General features: G+C 43.8%; 1 protein-coding gene across 1 annotated transcript in view; it reads left to right on the top strand.

The window, feature by feature from the left end:
• Positions 1-23,271, top strand: part of ITGA9 (integrin subunit alpha 9) — a gene marked incomplete at both ends in the record, with an annotated part of 284,025 nt that overhangs the window by 234,489 nt on the left and 26,265 nt on the right. The window contains 2 exons of the mRNA XM_084248287.1: positions 19,168-19,293; positions 21,317-21,436. Of these exons, the coding sequence (XP_084104413.1) occupies positions 19,168-19,293; positions 21,317-21,436 (246 nt within the window). The remainder of the gene's footprint in view (positions 1-19,167; positions 19,294-21,316; positions 21,437-23,271) is intronic.

The raw sequence follows: 23,271 nt of genomic DNA, 5'->3' as shown, positions 1-23,271 counted from the left end.
CACCATCATCTGTCGCCAGTCCTCTCACTGCTGTCCCTGCTTCTGCCCTGCCTCCCCAAACCTCATAGTCTGTTCTTGGTCCAGCAGCAGAATGCATTCCCAGGGTAAGTGGGATCATGTTACTCTGCTCAAAACCCTCCTTGTTTTACCCATGCCCCAGGCTCTTCCAGCACATCTGTTGGTCTCATGGCTAATAACTGGGTGTCTCCTGTAACTCTCTGACCTCATCTCTTCCTCCTCTTCAGTGACCCTCTGTCCGTGCTGGTTCTAGAGCCGAGCAAACACTCTCTTTCCCACCTCCAGAATGTCACCCTCCCCCTCTCTCTATCCAGAATGCGATCCTCAGACAACCACTTGACTGCCTCCCTCAACTCCTTTAGGTGCCCACTCACAAGTCACCATGTCAGTGAGACCTCCCAAAGCAGCCTCCGTGCCAGCTCTCCTCATCCCCATTTCTGGCTCGTATTTCACCATCACCCTTCCCACTAGCTGAACACTCCTTATATTTTCTCATTTGACCAGTTTCTCTGCATCCATCTGCCCCCCTACAGAAATGAAGACAGAGATTTTTGTCTGCCCACTGCTGTAGCTCCAGGGCCTAGCACAATGCTTGGCCTATAATAATTGTTCAACAAATATTTATGAACTGAATAAATCCACAGCATGAAATAGTGGTTTACTCTTTCTACATAAAAGTCTTGACAGGAATCCCCTTGCTCAGTGATGTGAGTTTTGACAGATATGAAATGATTTAACACGCCCAGCTGTGTGCATACAGCAGAGGGATCTGGGAATCTCTTGTATCTTGTGCTCTCAAGTGGCCAGATGTGAGGGGACCCCTCCTGGGAAACACCAGTGGCAGGAGCTCAGGGGAATCACTGCACAATGTGAGCACATGATGTCCACCTTGAGAGAATCATTGCCTTGCTGCCCTTCACAGTGATACATGCAGACAGTGTGAAATCACCCAGTCACACGTGCTCCTGTCTACCCTCTTATTAATCACATTACTATGCTTAATAAGTGCACAGACTCTCCATATGTAGCTTGAAATAAGGACAGGGAGGCCCACAGCTTGTGACATATGTGAATGGGAGAAGACACTCCCTTCAGGGTAGAGGCTGAGAAAGCACTGTGTGGTGGCAATAGTGACTTCTGGTATTGCTGCCCTCAATAGTGACATGGGCCAAAAACCTGGACATGTGAGATGTTGACCATAGGACAGGTCATTTGAGTCGGTTCAGTCATTTCCATCCTTCCTAGCATTCCATTCATGTTCTGTGACGTGCCTGTGTCTCTGAGCTGTGCTAAAACATCAGAAAAGCCCCCAGTGTTCTGTAGCAACAGCACAGCATGGGTTGAACTTAGCATGAGGTCACCCAGTCTCATGTGCTGCTGTCTACCCTCTTATTAATCATATTACTAATCATGCTAACCACTCCACTTTTGTCCAGTGTCTAGAGATGTCCTATTCACTGAGCATGCTCTTAGAGTTATTCACATAAATATCTACAGGGAAGTTTTTCCCAATAGACCAAGTTATTTATTGCCTAAAACAGGAAATTTAAGTCACTAGGAATCTGAAGTTATCTCAGAACCAAGTACACCATTTTTTCTCTTTATTAATCATCCTACCAAGGGAAAGCCATTGGAGAAGACTTTGAAGCGCATTTATAAATAACTGGCTTGCCTGGAAGGCATTAGAAGTGGTTTTCCTGAAAATATGCAGAACTGCTTGGCTGTTAGTCTAGCTGAATGGACCCTAAAACACCCAAGTGGTGTGAGCTGGCTGCATTCCAACTTAGAACTCTTAGAAAAAACCCTGTGAATTTTTAAAATGAGATTTAGACTTTCCATGAAGTCTGAAACAGAATTCTCCAGGATGGTCAAGCCTTCAGGTGCATAAGACCGCCTCATGGTCAGAGGCCTACGGTGTTTTCATGGTATAGAAACTCAAACTCACTGGCAGGTCTCACTCCACAAGTAGGGAAGTGCCGTGTTCTCATGTACAGTCTCCGCTGGAGCCCAGAATGATGGTGGGACAGACGTATGTGGGGCCTTATTTCAGAGGCTGCAGCCGGCTCACCCTCTGCTCCAAAGCCCACGGGTCTGAGAGCAAAGGCATCCTGCTGCTTAGCTATATTCCCCACCTGGCCCCTCCCTTGCTCAAGGAGAACCAGAGAATGCTCCCTGGGTCAGGTGTGGTTTGGAAAGCTCATAATGTCCTCCCCTTTGGCCTTCTGGGACTTGGAATAGAGCAGGGCTTACCTACTGTGGATTTGGTACAAGTCAAACTCACTCCTATCAGGAGAAGCCAGCCCTGTTCCTGTGTGGCACAAGGAGGTAACCCTTAAATCTGGTAGCTTTTCCTCCCCACGCCCATTCTCAACCACCACCATTCCATTTATGAAGCCAAATAACACCCAGAGGCAGATAACAGGCATTGAGGCATGGCCCATCTGTCATCCCTCGCCATACCCAGTGAGACCCTCAAATTGTTTTGCTTCCACAGTGCCCCTATGATATCCATATTGTCTGTGGTCCTCATCCATATACAATGCTGGAGAGGGGCATGCTGGCCCCTCAGGCCCTGGGCCATCACCCACCTATAGCCCCAACTCTATGGCCCATTTTTTCAATGTTGTTTCAGAATTCGTTCAGAAATCTTTGGGGCTACATCTGGGGTCCCTGAGCCAGGTGGACCTCCCTCTAGATTTCACCAGAGTGGTTATATGTGTTCTTCCCAGGGGTTTCTTGAGGTCCAGCTGCCTTGTGAGTGGAGATTACTTTTGCTGACAAGGGAGAGATGTTTACAGAGCCTAATGAAGTGTGACCACATCATACTCCCAGCCACAGAGTTCCTGATCTTTGTTCCCTGTGGCAAATGTCCTGGCCCCTCCAGCCTGCCTGTGTTTTATTTAGCAACAGAGCTGAGGTGGTGGTCTGAGAAAAGACTTATCAACTCGAAATGCCTCCTACCCTTTGGGGTTGTGTGAGCCCCATGGGGGCACACTTCCCACAATACTGCAAAAAATGGGAATATAGTATCCATCAGGAAGCCACATGGGAATAACCAGAAAGAATGACAGGCTTCTCTAGCCTAAAATAAAATCAGTATAAACGTCTATCATTCTTGATTTATTCTGCAAACACTGGTGGAGCAAGAGCCTGTTGTATGCCAGGGTCTGAGAAAAGGCATACATCATCTAGCACTCCCAGAAATTCACTTTCTGCCCGAGACAGATGTATAAAATGCAATTGCAACACCATGGGACAGTAGGACAATGGAGACATGCCTAGACCCAGGGCTGGTACAGAGGTACCGAGCACAGGGGAGGGAGCAGGAAATGTTTTCCAGACAGGGCTTAGAGGGTGTGTAAGAGTTCACCAAGAAAACAGGTGAAGAAAAAAAAAGAAAAGAAAAGAAAACAGGTGAAGAGGGAACATTCCAGGCAGAAGGTTCTGGTTCTCCATCTCTCTCTGCCTACCTCTTACACAAATAGTTCTCTAATCCTTCTCTGGAGTATAGAGCAGGCTGCAATCTTGTTGCTGTGACAGGGAGTAATAAACCTCAGTCATCCCTGTGACAGTGGTAAGTTAATCAGTCCTCCTAAGGTGCATCCTTTGTATGTACTTGTGGACTTGCTCCTCATTGGAGAAGGCCAAGCTCCCTGCCACCAGAGGCTGTGTAACTACACATGCCCGATATTGCCAGCAAATCACCTTAGGCTGCCGCAGAGGGTAGTGGCATCTATGGGACTGACAGCCCACGTGAGCCAAAACAGGCACTTGTTCCTGAGAGAAGATTCCTGTTGAACTGAGGATAGACTTACATGTCTTGATGGGAACTGGCCTGGAAAAGGTAAAGGATTCACTGTTTTTTGCAGTCTTTCTGCATAAATGAGCCTTTTAGCAGAGCCCCTGTGCACAGGTCTAAGCTCAGCTGGCACATCTATCACCTCTGGCTCATGAAGGGAAGATCATGTGAATTGGGGTGGTGGTTGTGCTCCATACTCTGGTTTTACTCATGGTGTGCTTGCAGGAATGGATGGGAGATTTGTCTCGGAACCAAGTTTCATTTACTGATGTTGAAAATATGAGCAGCTTTCCTAACACTGCAGGAGAGGGCTTTAGGGTTTGATTCTTGTTAATATACAAGAAGGAAGTCATGAAGCCAGCTCTCTTAAAGGAGCTGGGCCTTGATACCAGGTGAAAGGGCTGAATCTTTCAATAACTTTATTAATCTAGAAGCGATACAAAATGAGTGCCTTGCCATTCTTTCTTCTTTATGCAAAGTCATCTGAAAATATTTACCTCCCTGGCTCACTCTGTCTTTGCAGTGATTCTAAAGACCTTACCTGATTTCCAGGAAGTAAAATAGAATGAGAATGAAGGATAGTTTCCCATAGAGATGTATCCGTCACTGCCATGGATCACCATTAGGAGAGTGACATCAATATGATATCCATCAGAATATCTCAAGTTGGTGGCGAGACATATTTTAGTAAATAACCTTAGCAAATTATAAAATCTGCCCCTATCACAGAGTTGCCATGATCTAATTTCTGTCAAAATGAGTCCATTGAAAATTGGAACTTAATTTGTGATGAGGATGTCTATATTCCTATGAAGAAAATATGGGACTGATATACCAGTGACCACAAAGAAGCTTAAATTTAGAAATGGAGGAATGAATTGTTTCCCCAAGGATGATCTGGGGGCGTTTTTTAATGAGAGTGGTGTTGGGTGGTCACACATAGTCAAAGGCTAAAGAGTGGAGAAGTTTTTCCTGAATAATTCACAAAAAAATGAATATCATTTATTGCAGTCCTAAAGTTCTAGTAGCACTTTATTATGTACTGTCAAATTTAATCCTCCTAGCATCTCCATAAGGCAAGGTCATTATTCTAAGTTGAAGATTCAGGACTCAAAAATGTGCTCAGGATCACACAACTGTTAAGTCGCAGAGCTGGGTTTGTAACCTAATCTGTATGACTCCAGAATGCATATGCTTCCCACTGTACTGTACTTCACACCTCTGCTGGGAACACCACCCACTCCTCAGTCACCAGAGACAGATTCAGTGAACAGAACCAGCAGATGATAGCAGACCACCAAGAATCACCACTAAATGTGGAGCATCAGTGCCAGGGCAGAGACATACCAACTGCTAGCCAAAGAAGAATACCAGAGGGTGCAATAAACAAGGCACAGAGAAGATTATTTCAGGATAAGCAAAATAGATGTCTTCAAGGAAATGCAGAAGGCGGTGTTTCTATGAAATAGAATAAACTAGAGTTTTGTAAATTTAAAATTTTGATCATTCAAGTAAAAACCTCAATCTATGAGATATGTAATAGAATGGATGTAAAAGAATAAAGTAATAATTTGGAAACTTGAAGGACTTTCCAAGAATATAGTTCAAAAGTAACCCCCAAAGCCTGTTAAACTTATTATTCAATTATTTTATAAGAAGCTGGAATGAATGTTTAAGAGTAAGAGTAAGAAGGCAGGCCAGAACAATTAGGCAAAAAAAAAGATATAAGAAATTCAAATTGGAAAAAAAAAACTGCCATTATTTGCAGATAATATGATGATATATGTAGAAAACCTTAGCAATTCCACCAAACAACTGCTAGAAGCAATAAATCAGTACAGTAATGTTGCAAGCTACAAAATCAATATACAAAAAAATCCATTGTGCAGTATGTCCATAGACTAGAGAGAAATCAGGAAAACAAGCAATTTTAAATTCCATCAGAAAGAATTAAGTACCTAGGAATAAGTGTAACAGAGGTGGTGAAAGACCTATGCAACAAAAATTATAAGAGATTGTTGAAATAAATAAGACACAAAGAAATGAAAGGTATTTCATGCTCATGGATTGGAAGAATTAACATTATTAAAATAGCCATATTACCCAAAACAATGCAGATTCACTGAAATCCTCATCAAACTTCCTATGGCATTGTGCAAGGAAATAGAATAAACATTACTAAAACTTGTATGGAACCACAAAAGATCCCAAATAGCTAGAGCAATCCTGAGGGAAAAAAAAGAATGGAGATATTCTGCTCCCCAATTTTACACTACAAAGCTGTAGTAAACAAGACACATGGTGTTGGAATAAAGATAGACACACAGATGAGTGGAATAGAGTCCAGAGCCAGAAATAAACCCACACTTAGATGAAAAATCTCTTCAACAAATGTGTTGGGAAAACTGGACAATCATTTGCAAAAGAGAGAGAGAGAGAGAAACTTGACCACTGTCTCACACTAAATTCAAATGGATCAAAGATTGATGTGTAAGACTTGAAACCACAAAACACATAGACTACAGAGATAGTACATTCCATGACATTGGCCATGGTGATATTTTTGGGGACTCCACTCCAAAAGGGAAACAAAAGCAAAGATAAACAAATGCAACAACATCAAACTGGAAAACTTCTGCACAGTAAAAGAAATGATCATTAAAATGATCATACTAATTGGGAGACAGTATTTGTGCATCATACATGTGACAAGGGATTAATATCCAAGGTTTATGAAGAGCTCATAAAACTCAACAGATAGATACGTCTCCATAGAAGACACACAGATGGCCAACAGTCATATGAAAAAGAAAGTGTTCATCATCACGTACCAGGGAAATACAAATCAAAAACACCTCACTCCCATGAGAATGGTCTATATATTAAAAAAAAAAAAAAAAAAAAAAACAAGAAGTGACAAGTATTGGCAAGGGGATAGAGAAAAAGGAACCCTTGTATACTTGGTAGGAATGCCCAGCCTCTGTGGAAATAGTTTGGAGGTTTCTAAAAATATTAAAAATAGATCTACCATATAATCCCACAATTCCACTTCTAGGTGTCTATATAAAGAATATAAAAAGCCACTAATTTGAAAGAATATATGCATGCCTTTGTTGATTGCAGCACTATTTACACTAACCAAGCTGTGGAAACAACCTAAATGCCCAATGACAGATAAGTAGGTATGGAAGATATGATACCTGAATTGAAAATTTCAGGTATGATTTGATATAGGTATGATTTGATTCAGGTATGAAAAATTCAGATATGATACCTACATTGAGAACCTCACTAGAGGGTCTCAGTAGCAGATTTGAACTGACAAAGAAGACAACAGGTTGTCCAATCTGGAGAACAGAAAGAAAAGATGAACAAGCAAAACCTCTGATAAGATTCTGGGAGGTAATTCTTATATTCAGGCTAACAATAATGTTTTTATTAATAACTTATTACAGATGAGATGCCCTGGTGAATCTCTCTCAGCTTCCCTTTCCGCCTTTATAAAATGGTGATGATGACAATCCTTGCCACACATGGCTGTTGGGAATTTTTATTCCCACATTCATTCATTCAATATAGACTTTGCACCTGCCACATACCAAGTACTGGGTTAGTACAGGGAACAAAACAGACAAAAACAATCATTTCCAGCCCATGTAACTTACATCCTGGTGGAGAGAGACAAGTCATAAAAGAGTAAAACATGTAGTGTACTATATGATGTTAAGTGCTGTGGAAAAAATGAAGGGGGCAAGGACTTGAGTTGAAGAGGTGGTAGTTTTATTTTTGTAATTTTTTTATTTTTAAATTAATTTTCTTACATCATCGTTCTTTGTTTGGGGATGGTCCTGTTGTTCCCCCACCACCACAGCACCCATGGAAGGGTGGTGGTTGTAAATAGAGTTGTCAGGCAGGCCTCACCCAGAGCTGTAATCAGGGAAGGGGACCAGCTATCTCTGTAATGTGATCTTTGCATGAGAAGGCCTCGCCAAGTCAGGATTTCCCGAGAATTCTGCCCTTAAGTTTAGCCCTCCTTGGTTTCCCTCCTTGGAAGTCCATCCCAGCTGCCCATGTGCGGTGTCCACGCTGGGCATCCAGGAGTCCCTGAGTGTGTGCTCATCAGCACTCACTGGGGGGAGGTTTCTGCCACGGGGTGAGTCACTGGTTTCACTGGCAATGGCAGTTGACAGCAGCACTGATTTTTAAAGCCAGCTGGTGGTGAAGGCACATTTGGCATGCGCAAAGTCCTGGGTTTTATGACTTGGTTATGCATGGAGGGTAATTGTAACAAGAAGTCTCCCCTGCAGCAAGTTTGCTGGAGGCCAAGATTTAACTTGTACTCAAGCCAGGCCTGGCACTTAAAAGCAACCCAGCAAATTACCCAAAGCAAAACTTGAACAACTCACTTTTTTCTCTCAGTGTCTACTACTCTTCCCCATGGTGAACACATGACATTTTTCTTCTCTCCCTTCACCCTGTTTTTGCGGTAGAAACTTGAGGGCTTACCCTGTAGCGAGTCAGCACTCATTCTGGATGGGAGGTTCCTGCTGACAAGAATTCAAGGCTTAGAAACCCCTCCCCAGGAGGCAGAGTCCTGGGTGATGTTCATCCTCCTTAATATCCTATAACTTAAATGGTATTATGTGAAGTGAACTGTACTAATGCAGCTTATATCATATGATAAGGGGCTAAGGGAAGGAAGGGGGAAACAGAAACAGAAGAAACCCCTTTCCAGCCCCTGGGGGTGGGGGTGTGTGTGGGATTATGTGACCCAGCCCTCCCTCTAATTTTGGACAGAATACAATCCAGGCCTCACCCTAGCACAACAGAACTGTTTCTAGTAAGTTCTCTCAGGTCAGGCATTCTGTTATCCCTTGAATACCACTTTTTTATGACTATCTTCAGTCCTTAATGCTCTAACTTTCCTAACCTTATCTGAGCTAAAATGGAGGGGCCCTAGCTCTCTGTGTGCAGAAGGTGAACTGTTACTTCGTCATGCTTCCAGCTTTCCTTCCCCAAAAGATGACGTCAGTTCCTTTAGATCTCTTTCCCCTCCTAGGCCTTCCACTTTGCTCTCTCCAAAGTCTCCAAATAAATAAAAATTTAAAACTGAGCACCAAATAATGTGCCTCTTTATCCAGTCTCTCCTAATCACTAACATTTATTACTCAGCAGGGAGGGCTCACTGACAGTTTGAGAGCATGCTGATTTCTCCTCCTAATTATTTCTCTGTTTAACTATCAGCTGCACTCCTGAGGTTCTCTGTAAAAGATCAGCGAGGAGCTCTTCATGACCAGAGCCGTGAGATCCAAAACTCTGAACCAAAGTTCACTCCCACCCACCTTTCCAGGCGTTGCCCTCCAGTACACCCTGTCCCCAGGCTCGTCCCTTACTTTGACTTTCAGTAACTCTGAACCACGAAGGCCGCTAGAAGCACCACCATGCATTGTGCTGGGTTTCCTGACCTTACTAGTGGCTTGTTCCCTCCCTCTAGCTGCAGAAAACCCACTTGTTCCTCAATATCCTCGCAGTCTCTTTTCCATCAAAACCTCTTAGATGCCCTCTCAGATAGTCCTGCCTCAGGACCTTTACACCTGCCTCTGCTGGGAACACAGTCCCCTAAATCTTTGCATGACTGGTTCCTTATAATGCAAGTCTGAACCAGAGTTCACTCTTTCAGTGAGATCTTCCTTGACCACCTCAGCTAACATTGCCACTCCCCATCGCTCTCTATCCCAGTTCCCTGTGTGTTGTTTTCATCATAGATTTTACCACAATCTGAAATTAGACTCTTTTATTGTCTTCTATAAGAATAAAGGTGCCATGACAGTAGAGGTCATGGCTGTCTTGTTTTCAATGAATCCCCAGGCTTTGGGGCCCCGACCATAGTGTGTGCTCAGATGAGGGAAAAAAAGGTTACCGCCACTTTACAAATATCAGCATCACATATATTTTTCTGCCTAAAAGTAGGGTATGCATCCTTAAACACAGATATACCCCCACAACATATCCACTAGAAACCTAGTCCTATTTGGGTTGAAATTTGGGTTGAAGTCCCCAAGTAAAGATGTTCTGGCAACATCCTTGAACTACAGCAAAGTGGTCTTAATTTCAAAGTGGGAATCTCTTCTCTCTTTCCCTGCCCCTCTCTCCCCTCCCCCATCTCCTCTCCAGTCTCTCTCTCTCTCTCTCTCTCTCTCTCTCTCTCTCTCTCTCTCTCTCTCTCTCTCTCTCTCTCTCTCTCAGGTCTACTGATCTCAGTGATGGCTTCAAATCTTTTCCTTTCTACACATGTGTGAATGTGAGCTGAAGAGTCATGTTCCTGACATGGGTCAGAATTAGGTTGGCTTCAGTTTATTTTTTCTCAACAGAAGCTAAACACTTTTAGAGGGGAGATGGCTGATCGAATTCTGGAGCAAGAATGTTTCTGGGCTCTGGGGTGGATTTTAGCCTGAGTAGAGGGAGAAAGTGTGTGTGTGTGTATGTGCACAGCTCACACCCAACACACCCCTGGAAGGTGAGATGAACTTCAGCTGGGCTGTCCACACACAGTGTGCTTCAGAGGCTGCCCTCTAACCCCGGTGGACAGAGGCAATGAATCAAGCCCCGGTGCTCCTGCTCCAGGGCGCCGGCCTTATCAAGGAGCAGAGGGTCTTGCTCTGGGCTGCTGTGACATCTGGAAGCAGGAAGGCTTGCTGCTGGCGTGTGGGCTGACTGGAATGCCAGTGCTTAGGCGCCTGGTGTTTGCTGGCCTCCAACATGAATAGTCCTTAAAAGTTGGTGATTATGCACTTTGCTCCATTCCTTTTTTCATTCCTTAAAAGCAGCATGCCACAGAGCCCTGTCATTGCAGGGGTGATGGGTTGTTACTGAAGTCGAGAACAGGAAATCTCACTGAGGATAAACAGAGCTCATCGGTCAGTGCCGAGAAACACATGGTTCTAATTTAACCTGCCGAGGACTAATTGTATATGCTTCGGAAGCACAAAAACAGGAAAACTCCTTTCTGCTAGACACACCAAGTTTCCTCTGACCAAAAGGAACTTTCTCAACATAGTTAGACCCTGAGAAGTCATTATCTCCCCAACTTTCAGGGAACCAACTTCACATACTTCTCTTTAATAATCTAAACTGATGACCTAAAGCTTGTTTCCGCCCTCCCGTGAAGCCTTGGAACGTCAGACTTAAAGAATGATGTCTGGGTTTCTCTTTTCACCCCTCTGACATATTTACTCTCAGAGAAGTAATGAGGGGGTTCGACAGATGGTGACGCATGAAACACAGCACCTACAAAATGGTATTTGCCTTCTGATAAAAGAGTAATAAAGTGATCTATCCAAAGAAGGCGGTCAGAACTCAGCAAATCGACAGGAGAGCGTAAGAGGGCAGGAAGCTTGCTCTTTGCCGTGATGGGTCTGAGAGCTAGAATCAGGACTTACACAAGCTGATACAATTCCCAGAACTGTCTTGTGTCCCATATGGGGGCTACTGACTCATTTATTATCCAAATCACCAGACCATTCTGCTTCCAAAATGTTTCATTATCTGTGGAAGAAAACCATTTTTGGCATGCATGTCAAGTACTCAGATAACATTTATGTCTCACTTTTTTGTTAAAGAAAATCTGACCGCATCTGGAAATTCTTTTGTGTCACTGCTTCCCTGAAACTACAGCCCATCTGTATCACTTTAACTGCAGTAAAAGGCCATCCCCCGGCTGGCGAAATGGGCCTCATCTGCTTGGCTTGTCTTTTTCTGATTAAATGTAGATGAATTCAGCTTTACCAGGCAGTCTGGTGGTGGCCTGTGCTCTTTTGTATAGGCCTGTCACACCCAGGGGGACGCAGTGGGGGAGGGGACACTATTGTTTTAGCCAAATCCTAAGGTTAGGGGAGGGGTGGATGATCTTTGGCTTTTACCGTAAGTGAAAATTTTTTATGAAATAATGGCCGACTCAGAGGTCAGAATTGTATAATGGGTCATGCTCTCCCTTTCCTCTGAACCTTGGTTTTGGACTTTGTCCCTGTATTTTCTGTTTCAGTTTTGGTATCAGTAACATCCTATCATTTTAGATTTAATACAACTTAGCACAACTTTGCGCAATAGGTGAAGGCCTCAGGGCTGGGGAGGTAGTTGCAAAAACAAGTCTTTCATTTAGAAGATAATTTTCAATGAGAAGAAATCTAGTTGAAGTTACGATCTATTCAGGGCCTCCTTGGTGGCGCAGGTGGTTGAGCGCCGTGCTGTGAAGCTGTCCACAGCCTCTGCTGCACTGGTTCGATCCCCGCCAGCCTTGGAGCAACCCACATGGCGAGCAGACCTCTCCTGTCTCTCCCGCTGCTCCCCTCAGCAGTGTATTTCGTCAGTCTGCCTGTTCTGTTCCCTACTCTGTCTCTGGTGAATCCTCTCAGTCTCCTGCGCATCTGGCCTATACCCCGGTTCTTGTATAAATGAAAAAAAAAAAAAAGTTACGATCTATTCAGACTTTTTTAAAGCTACTACTGTCTTTTCCTTTCTAGAAGTTAAATGACGCTAGGTCATTATTCAATTTCTTGCTCCTCCAGCTGCATTCTCACCTCTGTAGGTGTGGCAATGGGCTGTCATTTATGGGCCACTGTTATATGCTTTTATTTGCCCTTTTCAGTTAAAAAAAAGAGAGAGAGAACATGGCTCTTCATTTGAGGAATGAGGTTAGGAGGGAATGTCTACAGATAGAGTCTCATATTCACTTTCGTATTGGGGTGATCATTTCCCTATTTCTGTGGACACATTGGCACCTCTGGTTACACACAGGTGAATATCAGAAAAGCAGAATTTGCTGAACTGATGAACAGGAGGACCCTCTTCCCAAAGCACAATAATCCATGACTCTTCAGAAGGGTCTGCGAGAGGTTGCTTTTGAGTACTCCTACCTTTACGTGATATAGTCATACACACACATTGTATTCTCAGCCTTTAATATAAAGCTAGGCATTTCTATCCTAAGGAACTATCTGAGATGGTTGTCATTGTTTCTCTGCTCTTATATTCAATGGTGTCATTGCAGTTGAAAAAAGTTAATAAATGGAGCCTTTGCACATAGGGCTTCTAGATGTTTCAAAATGTTTCATTATCTGTACAAGAAAAACATGTTTGGCATGCGTGTCAAGTGCTCAGATAACATGTCTTGCAGTATTATTACAAAGGCCTGGAATGAATGGTGACACGTGGAAATATTTGTTTTAGGACTTATTATTAAAATATTGCTTTTTTTTTGCTATTATTTGGTCAATACCAAGGAACAATTAGAAATCTCAACATGATTTAATGTGAGTTGTGATATAAAGAACTCTGTATCACTGTCAGACTCCTTATCCCAGTTTGCATGTTGCTGAATGGAAAATATGTTGCTCTTACTGGTATTTCAAATAATAAACCTCTTAGATTGGCCTAATTCACCACTTGGTACATGTTTCAATCATTTTATAAATACTATTTTTATTCCAAACTCTGGAGACCTAAAATTAATCTCACCAAGGTTATTGTGGAAAATGTTCAGGCTAAAAGGGAACTCACTGTCTTCTGATACCTGGGCTCAGAGTCATCAGGGGGTCAGTGAATGAACAGAGTAGGCATTCAAAACATTGTCAGAGTTTTCAAACTAAGGGGGCGTGTGAATTCAGAAGAGCAGGTGGTAAGTCAGGGGACAGGTCGTGTTTACCCACTTGCCATCAGCTGTGACTGCTGTAACATGATATGGAAAAGCAGCTTTAGGATGTAACAGAGAACACAGTCACCGATTAACAGATAAATGTGAGTTAACTTGAAACATATGTTTTTTTAAAAATGAACCTGTGCCCCCTTTAATCCAAGTTGATTCAACAAACGTACTTTTTAGATCAGACTTCACCCAAGACCCATGCTGCCACTCGTTTTCTTCCTTTGCTAACTTAATCTTCCATTTCTCTTTTATTGCTTATGTACTTTGTTCAAGGGACATCAAACCAGGGACACTTTGGTGACTTTTTCCATCCCTGGAGCCTGGTCAGCTGAAGTATGGTCAATAGCAAGTGACATCTATGCCTTAGCCTGTTAAGAAAATGCCAATAATGCCACATGTCAAAGGTGAAAATTAGTTCCTTATTTTATTGACAGATGAATCCACCTCTGGGTAACTGCCCCCGTCCCCTGAAAGATTTACCTACAAAGCCCTCCTTCGTGTCCAGGCCCACCTAGCCTGCCTCATTTTGGCCACTACCATCCAACATTGATCCAATGCTTGACACATGTTAAAGTCCCAGTCTTTCTTGACTCCAGTCTGCCTTATGCACTTCCATGCATTTGCACGTGCTAGTCCTCTCGTCCTGGGATTCCCTCCCCCCTCCTCTCTCTATTGTCTAGACGTTCTTTTCATCCCACAAGATGTACCTAAAGTGTTCCCTTGGAGGCTGGAATGCAGATCACATGGGGCTGACTTGCTGAGAGAGGGAGGAACGTGTAGGACAGATTTATCACCACAGCAGGAGCCCTGCTCTGATAGACAGTGAGACAGGGCATGGGGAGCGGAGGCCCTGCAATCTGGTGCGAGGAAGGGGGAGGAGACGGCTGTATCCCAGTGGGGACTTTGGAGATGGTACCTATGGTTAGAACTTACAGGTAGATGACAGGTCACTTTACCTGTCTGGGCCTAGTTTTCCCATCTGTAAGAAAAATCTGAAAATTAAGGAGAGCAGATGGCTCAATTGGCTTGGCGCATCCCTACTTTCTGTCTTGCTGTTCTATATGGTTGACTTCAGACTTTAATCTCAGAAATATCCCAGGTTAGACAATAAATTATATGGTTCCCTCTGCATAGGGGTGTTATAAGGACACTGTGGCTCTCAGAATGGCACCTAATGTAGCAAGTGTTGTTCCCACTTGTATCTGAACTCCATATAAAGATGGGACTTAAGGGAGCTGGAATTTGGCCTGGAGTCCTGGGTGGTGTTTCCTGGGTGATGTGCTTAGAAGACAGATCGATGAGCTGTTCTGTCCCTCCAGTGCTAAGGCCTCTCTCTCCCATTCTGGGTCAGCAGAGGTAGCATACGCAGGCCTCTTTCCAAGGCTAACCATGGAGAAGCCCTGTGCCTCCAATCTGTCAGACCACAACTGCCTACAGAGTCTTTAGTAAAAAGCCTTAGCTCTGCCTTTTCTACCTGATGGCAGATGGTGGCAACATTTGAAATGAGGGTTCTTTTTATCTTCAGTATCAGACTCATGGCATCAGTTGTGATTCATACTCCAACTCCAGTTTTCTCATGAAGCTAGGCTTTGCCACACTGTCTAGATGTACAGAGGCACTTCATCCTTGGACAGGCCTGGGACCTTGGAGGCTTCAGACCGCAGAGCCTCCCCTGAGCAAGGCTGGCGCAGACCCTGCCACCAAGCAATATCCACCTTCTCCCCAGGCTGCTGACAGTTTCCCAAATCACCACTATGTCTTGGTTTCAGTTTGCACCAGGTTTTCTTGGGGGAAAGCCAGATGGGTCCCACATCCTCTATTTTGTGTATTTGCTAAAGTCCTTTTATTCACATGCCAATAGACATGGACCTCTTCCAACTCCCAGAGGTTCTGGAAGATAAGCAGCCATGTCATGGGAAGCACTTAGACTCACTCTAGATAGCAGATGAGAAGTGAGTGGGCAGAGAGGAACAGGGGGCAGTGGCCACAGAGTCTTTGGCCAAGGAAATGAAGCTGTTGGACATGGGTGGCGTGGTGCTTGCATAGTGTGTCATATGAGAAGAAACATGACTTCCCCTTAGTTAGGACAAGTTATGAGCATGGGGCACCAGCAGTTGCTTATCTATGAAATGCGAGATTAGTGACCCCATGCTGTAATGTAAATACACAAATAGTCCTTGGAGTGTGGAATCAGCAACTGAGGACAACCTCAGTGCCCATGTAGGTCACCATCCTCATTTTACACATAAGGAAACTGAGGTCCTGAAGACCCAAAATGGAACAGCTGTTAGGAGGAATCTGGGACCCCTGAAGCTCAGCAAGGCCACTATGCAGCATTCCTTCCCCAGTGCCCCTGCTGCCAACAGCCAATCACATGACCTTAGGCGAGTCATGCAACACTGGCCTCTGGTTCCTTATCTGTCAGCAGAGGCCACGGGACTGCATGATCTTTGAGCTGCCTTCCAGAAACAACATTCCAGGATGCTCTGTTCCCCTCGAGCCCAAGACAGCACGGCGTAGCCCGGCCTCCCAGCCAGGAGGCCCTTCACCCCCACCCCCACAGTCTAGGCAAGAGTCATCTTGTCATAGGGGCAGCTGTGGGCCAGGATGGATGACTCTGGGATTCCTGGGCTTCCAGGCCATAGCCGCCATGCCTAAGATGTGGGGACGTGGTTACAAGCAGGTTTCTGGAACTAGGAGGCCTGTGACCCCACCCAATTCTCCTGCCTGTCAGCTGGGGGTGTGGGACTGGCCTCCTCTTGTCTCTCAGGTTCCCCACCTGTGAAATGGGGATGGTTACAGCACTCACCTCCCAGCCATGAGGATGGAAAGGGTCCTTCTGTGTGAAACACTCAGAGCCTGGTGCCCAGTGAAAACAGCAGCAGGGGCGGGTGCTCTGGTTCTGGCCTGAGTGTCCAACACATACAGAAAAGCCCTTCCCTCCAACGACCCCAGCCAGGGGCTGAGTCGCTCAGTTTTAACTGAGGGAGTGTCTGTCTACAGCAGGATTAGCTGATCCGAATCAGACCCATGCAGCCTTCAATCTCCTTTTGAAAGAGGACCACCCTGAACCTCCCAGAAGGTTGTTTCCCCCTGATTGAAGTGATTCCCATGTAACCACAGTCGGGAGCACAACTGGCTGAGATTTTCATTCACCACAGACACAGTCTCCACTTCCCTTCTCCAAATTCCACTGGAGCAGATTCCGTGTCACATCAGATCACATCACAGCACCATCTCCCCTGTTCCCAGGCTGCCCTTGCCGCTAGGGGAGAGGGCGCAGAGCTCTGAGATTTGCCTGTGCCCCCCCGCATTGGTGCTGAGGCTGGGGTGGTTTTTCGCCCCTGTACCCCACCATCTACAGCTCCCTACCCTTCTGTGCTGGCATCCTGTGTGGATGAAAGCGCCAGCCTCCACAAACCAGAAGCACGTCAGTGGGACTGGCTGGGTCTCTGCTCTGCTCCCACACTTCCTCTCCAGGCCCAGAAACCCGAAGCACAAATTTGCAAAGCCAGGAGGAGCTCAGCCCCTGCCCCTGATTCTAATTAGGGGTGGATGCAGGCTGTAAGACTGGCTGCTCCAAGCCCAGACCAAATGCTTTTGGGCAGTCAAGCCTGGCATCTCGGCAGAGGTGTGTGCCAGCCACAGGGCCACAGAGGCACCCGTGGCATCTCCAGGAGACAATGGGGAAACCCATGTGCTTCTGAGTGAAAACTTCTGGAATTAGGAACACGAGTGCACACATTCATGTGCTAAAATGCTCAATTTGGTTTATATCTTCTATGTGCTTGAATAGAGGGCAACCCCCAAATACACGACCCCCCCCCCGCCCCCGCCGCAACTTCCTTAATGGGATGAATTTAACAAACGTCTTTTACCAGCTTCTAGGAATCAGAACAGTGGTTGCCTAAGGGGTACGGTTGGGAATTGACTGGAAAGGGGCCACAGGGAGCTTTCTGGAGTGAGATGTGTTCTGTGCCTTCATCGGGGTGGTGGTCATGTGGTTGGTTTCATTTGTCAAAGTCCATCAGACTGTACCCGTAAGGTCTGTGCATGTTAGTGAACATTATTTGGCCTCAATAAGAAAAGTTAGAAAAATGAATCAGTCAGCTCTCTACCTGTCATCTTTCACCTCATCATGGGATGGCATACTTACAATGACCTAAGAATAATAGACTAATTCATATTCCTCTTTCCACTTTCATTTCACAATGATTTCATGCAAATGTGCATCTTTTGAGATCAGTGTATATAATTACTAAGCTACTTTTAAAATCAGTTTTCCAGGGCATAGTGTGTTCATTTCCTCTAATTTATTCAAAATGCAAAATATTTTGAATCCATGTTTGATGCTGAAATTTTATTGCGAGGCACAAATACTCATTTGCAAAACATTGTAGCAGTTGTGTTTTTCATTTATCTTCTAAATGATTATTCATGATCCTCACTAGTTAACAACTTATGTTTTGCTTTCTAAAATGAGCTTTAAAATATTTATCACAGCTTAAAACAATTGTAACCCAAGGAAAATCACCAATCTGTGTTAAATCTCGCTGCTTCCTTCACATTAATTCCGTCTAGTGACCTCTAAAAGGAGCTCAAACCAACAATGATTGAGACCATTTCAAACTGCTGTGTTGTCCCAGATTTTGTGGTTCAATTAAACAATTGAAGTACCAAATTTTGAGGTACTTTTAAGGGGTACAAAGTACCAAACCCTGAGAGACATTTAAAGGCAATAATCTCTTTTCTAATAATTAATTTGAGGAAATAAACCTTCATCTCATTTATTTTCTGGCATATACAGTAAATCTTGGAATATGTGTTCAGACCAAAAACAAACTGGGGGGAGGGGAAGAATCTTGTTTTAAAATTCATTATTAAAAGATTAGCATTGTTCTAGATTTATTTCTGTAAAACTCTTAAACTAATTCTTGCTCCCTAGCATGAAGTTGAAACATTCTTGAATAAATTCATACTCACTATATTTTACCAGAGCATGTAAGCTCCTGTGTGACTCAGTGTGGTGACTACCCAACTTGTACTTGGTATCAGAACCCTACTTTTAAATGGCATTGTATGTGACTGATGCTCTAGTTGGAGCAGAGAAGGAGGCCCCTTCTCTCAGGAGATTATGGAGGGGTTTTATAGCAGCCTAGGGATTCCATGGAACCACTTTGAAAACCTCTGGTAGTGGACCAGGCATGAAGGTGTGGTCTCAGAAGACCTGGGTGCCAGACCTAGGTTCTTGCTTGTGTGATTGTTGGCAAATGACACCCGAATCTCAATTTTGCATTGGGATAAAGAACATTAATGCCTACCTCAGTTGCTTTGAGGTTGGTGGATGTGCTTTGGAGATGTAAAGGGTTTTTTGTTCCTTAAATCTTATTTTTTTCGTTAGTCACAACTAGTTCACATGTTGCATGCCATCTCATCTCAGTTATTTATGGATTCACTTTTTCTAATATTTGCCCTGTGGATGCTCCTACCTCTGCCTTTCAGCTCTTCAGCCATTCTTGCACACTAGAGAATGGGCAAAAGGGAAGAGTTGAATTTGGGCTCTGCTGCTACCACCTCTGCAATAAGACATTCCAGGCTCATGACCCATTCTTAGAACAGACGACTCTAACAGAATTCTTTTCCTTTGCAGGTGGGCCAAGAGAAGGGAAACTGCTCTTTCCAGAAAAACCCAACCCCCTGCATTATCCCTCAAGAACAAGAAAATATCTTCCATACAATATTTGCTTTTTTCACAAAATCTGGAAGAAAAGTCTTGGTAAGAATCTGCTTACTGGTTGAGTTAACATGGGTGGTCTTCCCTAGAAAAGCAAATCTGAGAGGCCAGTTTTCTATATAACATTTATTATTTCTGAAGGACTGTGATCAACTCCTATTTTTCAACCTGGGATTTCAACCAAAGTGTTAAATTTACTCCAAATTCTGTTGCCCAGGCAAAGGGAAAACCTTTGCAACCCCTTAAGCACAATGTAAAACATATTTCCAACTAGTATGATCCCAATCAAGAGTGGTGGTTTTTCTACCACTTTGGAAAAATTGTTTGACTATATCTCCTAAAACTAAACATACCTGTCCCCTGTGACCCAGAGACTTATCCCCAGAGAACTGAGTGTTTGTTTGCCCCAAAAGACATTGACAAGGATGGTCACAGAACTTTTATAATAGCTGAAAGTTGGGAGCAATTCAAATATCCATCAACAAAAGAATGAGTATACTACTTGTGGTATATCCATACACAGGAATATAATGAAGCAATGAAAAATGGTTACTGCCACAAAGCATAATATGGATGAGTCTCACATACATAATATTTTTTTTAAATATTTTTTTTAAAGAAGGCCTATTTATTTTATTTTATTTTCTAAACATTTATTTATTTATACAAGCACTGGGTACAGTCAGAAGCGAGGGAGGGTGAGAGAATTCACCAGAGCCAGAGCGGGGAGCAGAGCAGGCAGAAGGACCGAAGTACACTGCTGAGGGGAGCAGCGGGCGGCAGGAGGGGTCTGCGCGCCATGTGGGACCCTCCTCCGGTGGCCGGGGAGCAGCCTGGGATAGAACCGGCGCTGCAGAAGCTGCGGGCAGCCTCGCAACCCAGCGCTCAACCGCTGCGCCACCGGGGAGGCCCATCACATACATAATATTGAGTGGAAGAAGCTAGAGGCAAAAAGTCACATATTTTAATCGTTTACTTTTATGAAGTTTAGAAATAACAAGTGTACCAATGTGATGGAGGTCAGGATTGTAGTTAGTTATGGAGGAATATGGATAGGAGGGAGCATCAGGGAACCTGCTTAGGTGCTGAAATGCTCTACCTGGTTATATTGACCTGGTTATAACCAGGTATAAGAGTATATCAGGATGGAAACTTAAGACTTACTCAGTTTACTATCTATACATTTTGCCTCATTTAAAAAAAAAGCTGAAGATATTGAAGATGGAATCATAAAGCTTTTTCAAAGCCTCATTTCCCCACATCTTTGGTTACTTCTATTTAGCGCCTTATTTCAACCTAAGCACATTTCACTCACATTTCCTTCCTCAATCTTTGTCATGGAAGAAATTAGACTATCTGCTACTTTAAAAATTAGGATTTTTTAACTTACATAGCGCTAATGATACATCTAATTTTAAATTCCTTAGAACTGTTATATGTAGTGATATCTAGTTGTTTGACATATATACTGACAGTTTTATCCAGCATTTGAAACACCATGAAGATACATACACACACACACACACACACACACACATATTTTGGAACTTAAAAAAGAGAAGATTTTTAACTTAAATTTAGAATTTAGGTTTTTCTTCATGTTTTTTGGTCAGACATGTATTTTTCTTTACTCCTGTGTTTTGTTGAATCATTTGATTTCCTAGCCCTTTAGAATGCTCTTCCTAGAAAATGAGCATGAAAGTATATTTACCTCTCTACAGGCAGAAATTGCATAATTTGGGGAAAACATCTTCAGAACTCAAGAAGAACGCTTACAGAATAATTAAACACATTCCTTTTTAAAACTAATTCCTCTTTGTGATATCCAAGTTTGGGCTAAGATAAACCAGTGAGTTCCCTCTTCCCACTTGCTTAACTAAAGGGCAAGTTACTGATAACCACTGGTGGAGAAATCCTTCCATTGCCCTCTGGTGGTGAGAATGAATGATTGCATCTTTCATCTCCAGAACAGAGACTCATAAAAGCCGGTGTGCTATAAACTGCTGTGCATTTGAATCTATCCAAAATAAATACCATTTGATGGTTCTCTGATTTGTCTTTTCAGGATTGTGACAATCCAAGAGTATCTTGCCTAACAATGCTCTGTAATCTTAGTGCTCTCGCTAAAGAAGAAAGTCGAACTATAGACATTTACATGCTGCTGAACACAGAAATTTTGAAGAAGGTAAGTCCTGCCGAACTGCACTCTCGAGGCTTTAAAAACCAGCTTTGAATTGGTTTCCTTGTGAAGCTGTGTCTACTCATTTTAAAACTTGGCTGGCAAGTACCTTTCATAAGTCTGCTGCTGAAGGGATGCCAGGGGGAAATCCCAGAGCCTTGCTATTCAAAGTGTGGCATGAGGACCAGCAGCATCAGCTTCACCTCGGAGATGGTTAGGAATGCAGAAGCTTGGACTGCACCCCAGACTTTCTGAATCAGCATCTTCACTTAAACAAGCTCCCTGGGCATTTTGTTTGTACATTTAGGGCCTCAGACTTTAACTTTCATCAGAATCACCTGGAGACCATGTTAAAACACAAATTCTGTGTTTTGGATGGTTCTCAGGTGATGCCACTACTGCTGGTCTGGAGATCACATTTTAGATCAGGGACTGGCAAAGCATTTTTTGTAAAAGGACAGTAGAAAATTCTTCAGGTTTTACAGTCCATACAGTCTGTTGCCTCTGCTCAATTTTGCCCTAGTATTGTGAAGGCAGCCATAGACAATGAATGTACAATGAACATGCATTTAAATGAAGGTACTCAAATGAATTAACATGGTTGTGTCCCAATAAAACTTTATTTACAAAACTTGATTGCAGTTTTGCCGAACCCTGGTTTAGATCCCTTGTTTCAGAGTAGTGCAAATTTTGAATGGAAGCTCACTTTGCTACTATGAGTTTTATCAAGTGGTTCATAAAAATACCTCAGTGTGTTGGTAGTCATTTAAAATACCATAAAAATTCACTATGATTTATTTTTTGCATGCAAGCTTTTGAGTATAAGAGATCACATCCAACAAGATACTTCACAAAAAATCACATGTGAAGATAAAATATGTATGCTTGCCACAAAGGTTCTATTTATTTTCCTTTGGAAAGATAAAATGTGTGAGTCTGTATAAACTCACTGATGTATGAAAAGTTGTTCTAATGTTATTTTTTCAATTAGGTATACTGTCCTGAAAGGAGGTAGACTTTGGGAGCAGGGGGTGTTTTACCCATTTTCCATCTGTAGCTGGTGCAGCCCCACACACTGTGGAGAACAGGAGGATTGCTTTCTCTGGCTTCCTCTGGAGGACAGCTGGTTTGGGACAAGTTGAGCTCACAGCAGTGTCTCCCTGCTACTCCTGTCCTTTACAAAATGAGAGGACCAAACACAAGTTAGATACCACTGTCCATCCTGTGATTCCAAAGGGAGTCTGGAAGCCGCACATCACGGGAAGTCCCTTCTTGGCAGGGGTTCCCAGGTCAAGTTGAAGGACTCTGATTCTGCAATCTTACCCATCCAGGTTCATATTTTTTTTAAAGATTTATTTATTTATTTATGCAAGAACCAGGGCACAGGCCAGATGCGTGGGAGGGTGAGAGGATTCATCAGAGACAGAGCTGGGAACAGAACAGACAGACTGACGAAATACACTGCTGAGGGGAGCAGCGGGCGAGACAGAAGAGGTCTGCCACGCCATGTGGGACCCTCGCCAGCCAGCCGGGATTGAACCGGCCCTGCAGAGGCTGTGGACAGCTTCACAGCATGGCGCTCAACTGCCAGCGCCACCAGGGGAGGCATCTTCTTAACAAAGGGCCCTGGTGACAATTTTATTCCCCATACCATGTGAAAATGACCATCTTGGGGCCTCCCTGTGGTGCAAGGGGTTAAGCACAGCACTATGAAACAATCCACAGCCTCTGTAGCACAAGTTCGATCCCCGGGCGGCCAGGAAGCAGCCCACATGGCAAAGCAGACCTCTCCTGTCTCCCCAGCTGCTCCCCTCAGCAGTGTATTTCAGTCAGTCTGCCTT

This window comes from Talpa europaea, assembly GCF_964194135.1.
Source record: "Talpa europaea genome assembly, chromosome: 11".
In the NCBI taxonomy this organism is placed as follows: Eukaryota; Metazoa; Chordata; class Mammalia; order Eulipotyphla; family Talpidae; genus Talpa; species Talpa europaea.
Note: the sequence above shows the minus strand (reverse complement) of the source record. Positions and strands in the feature narration are given on the sequence as shown.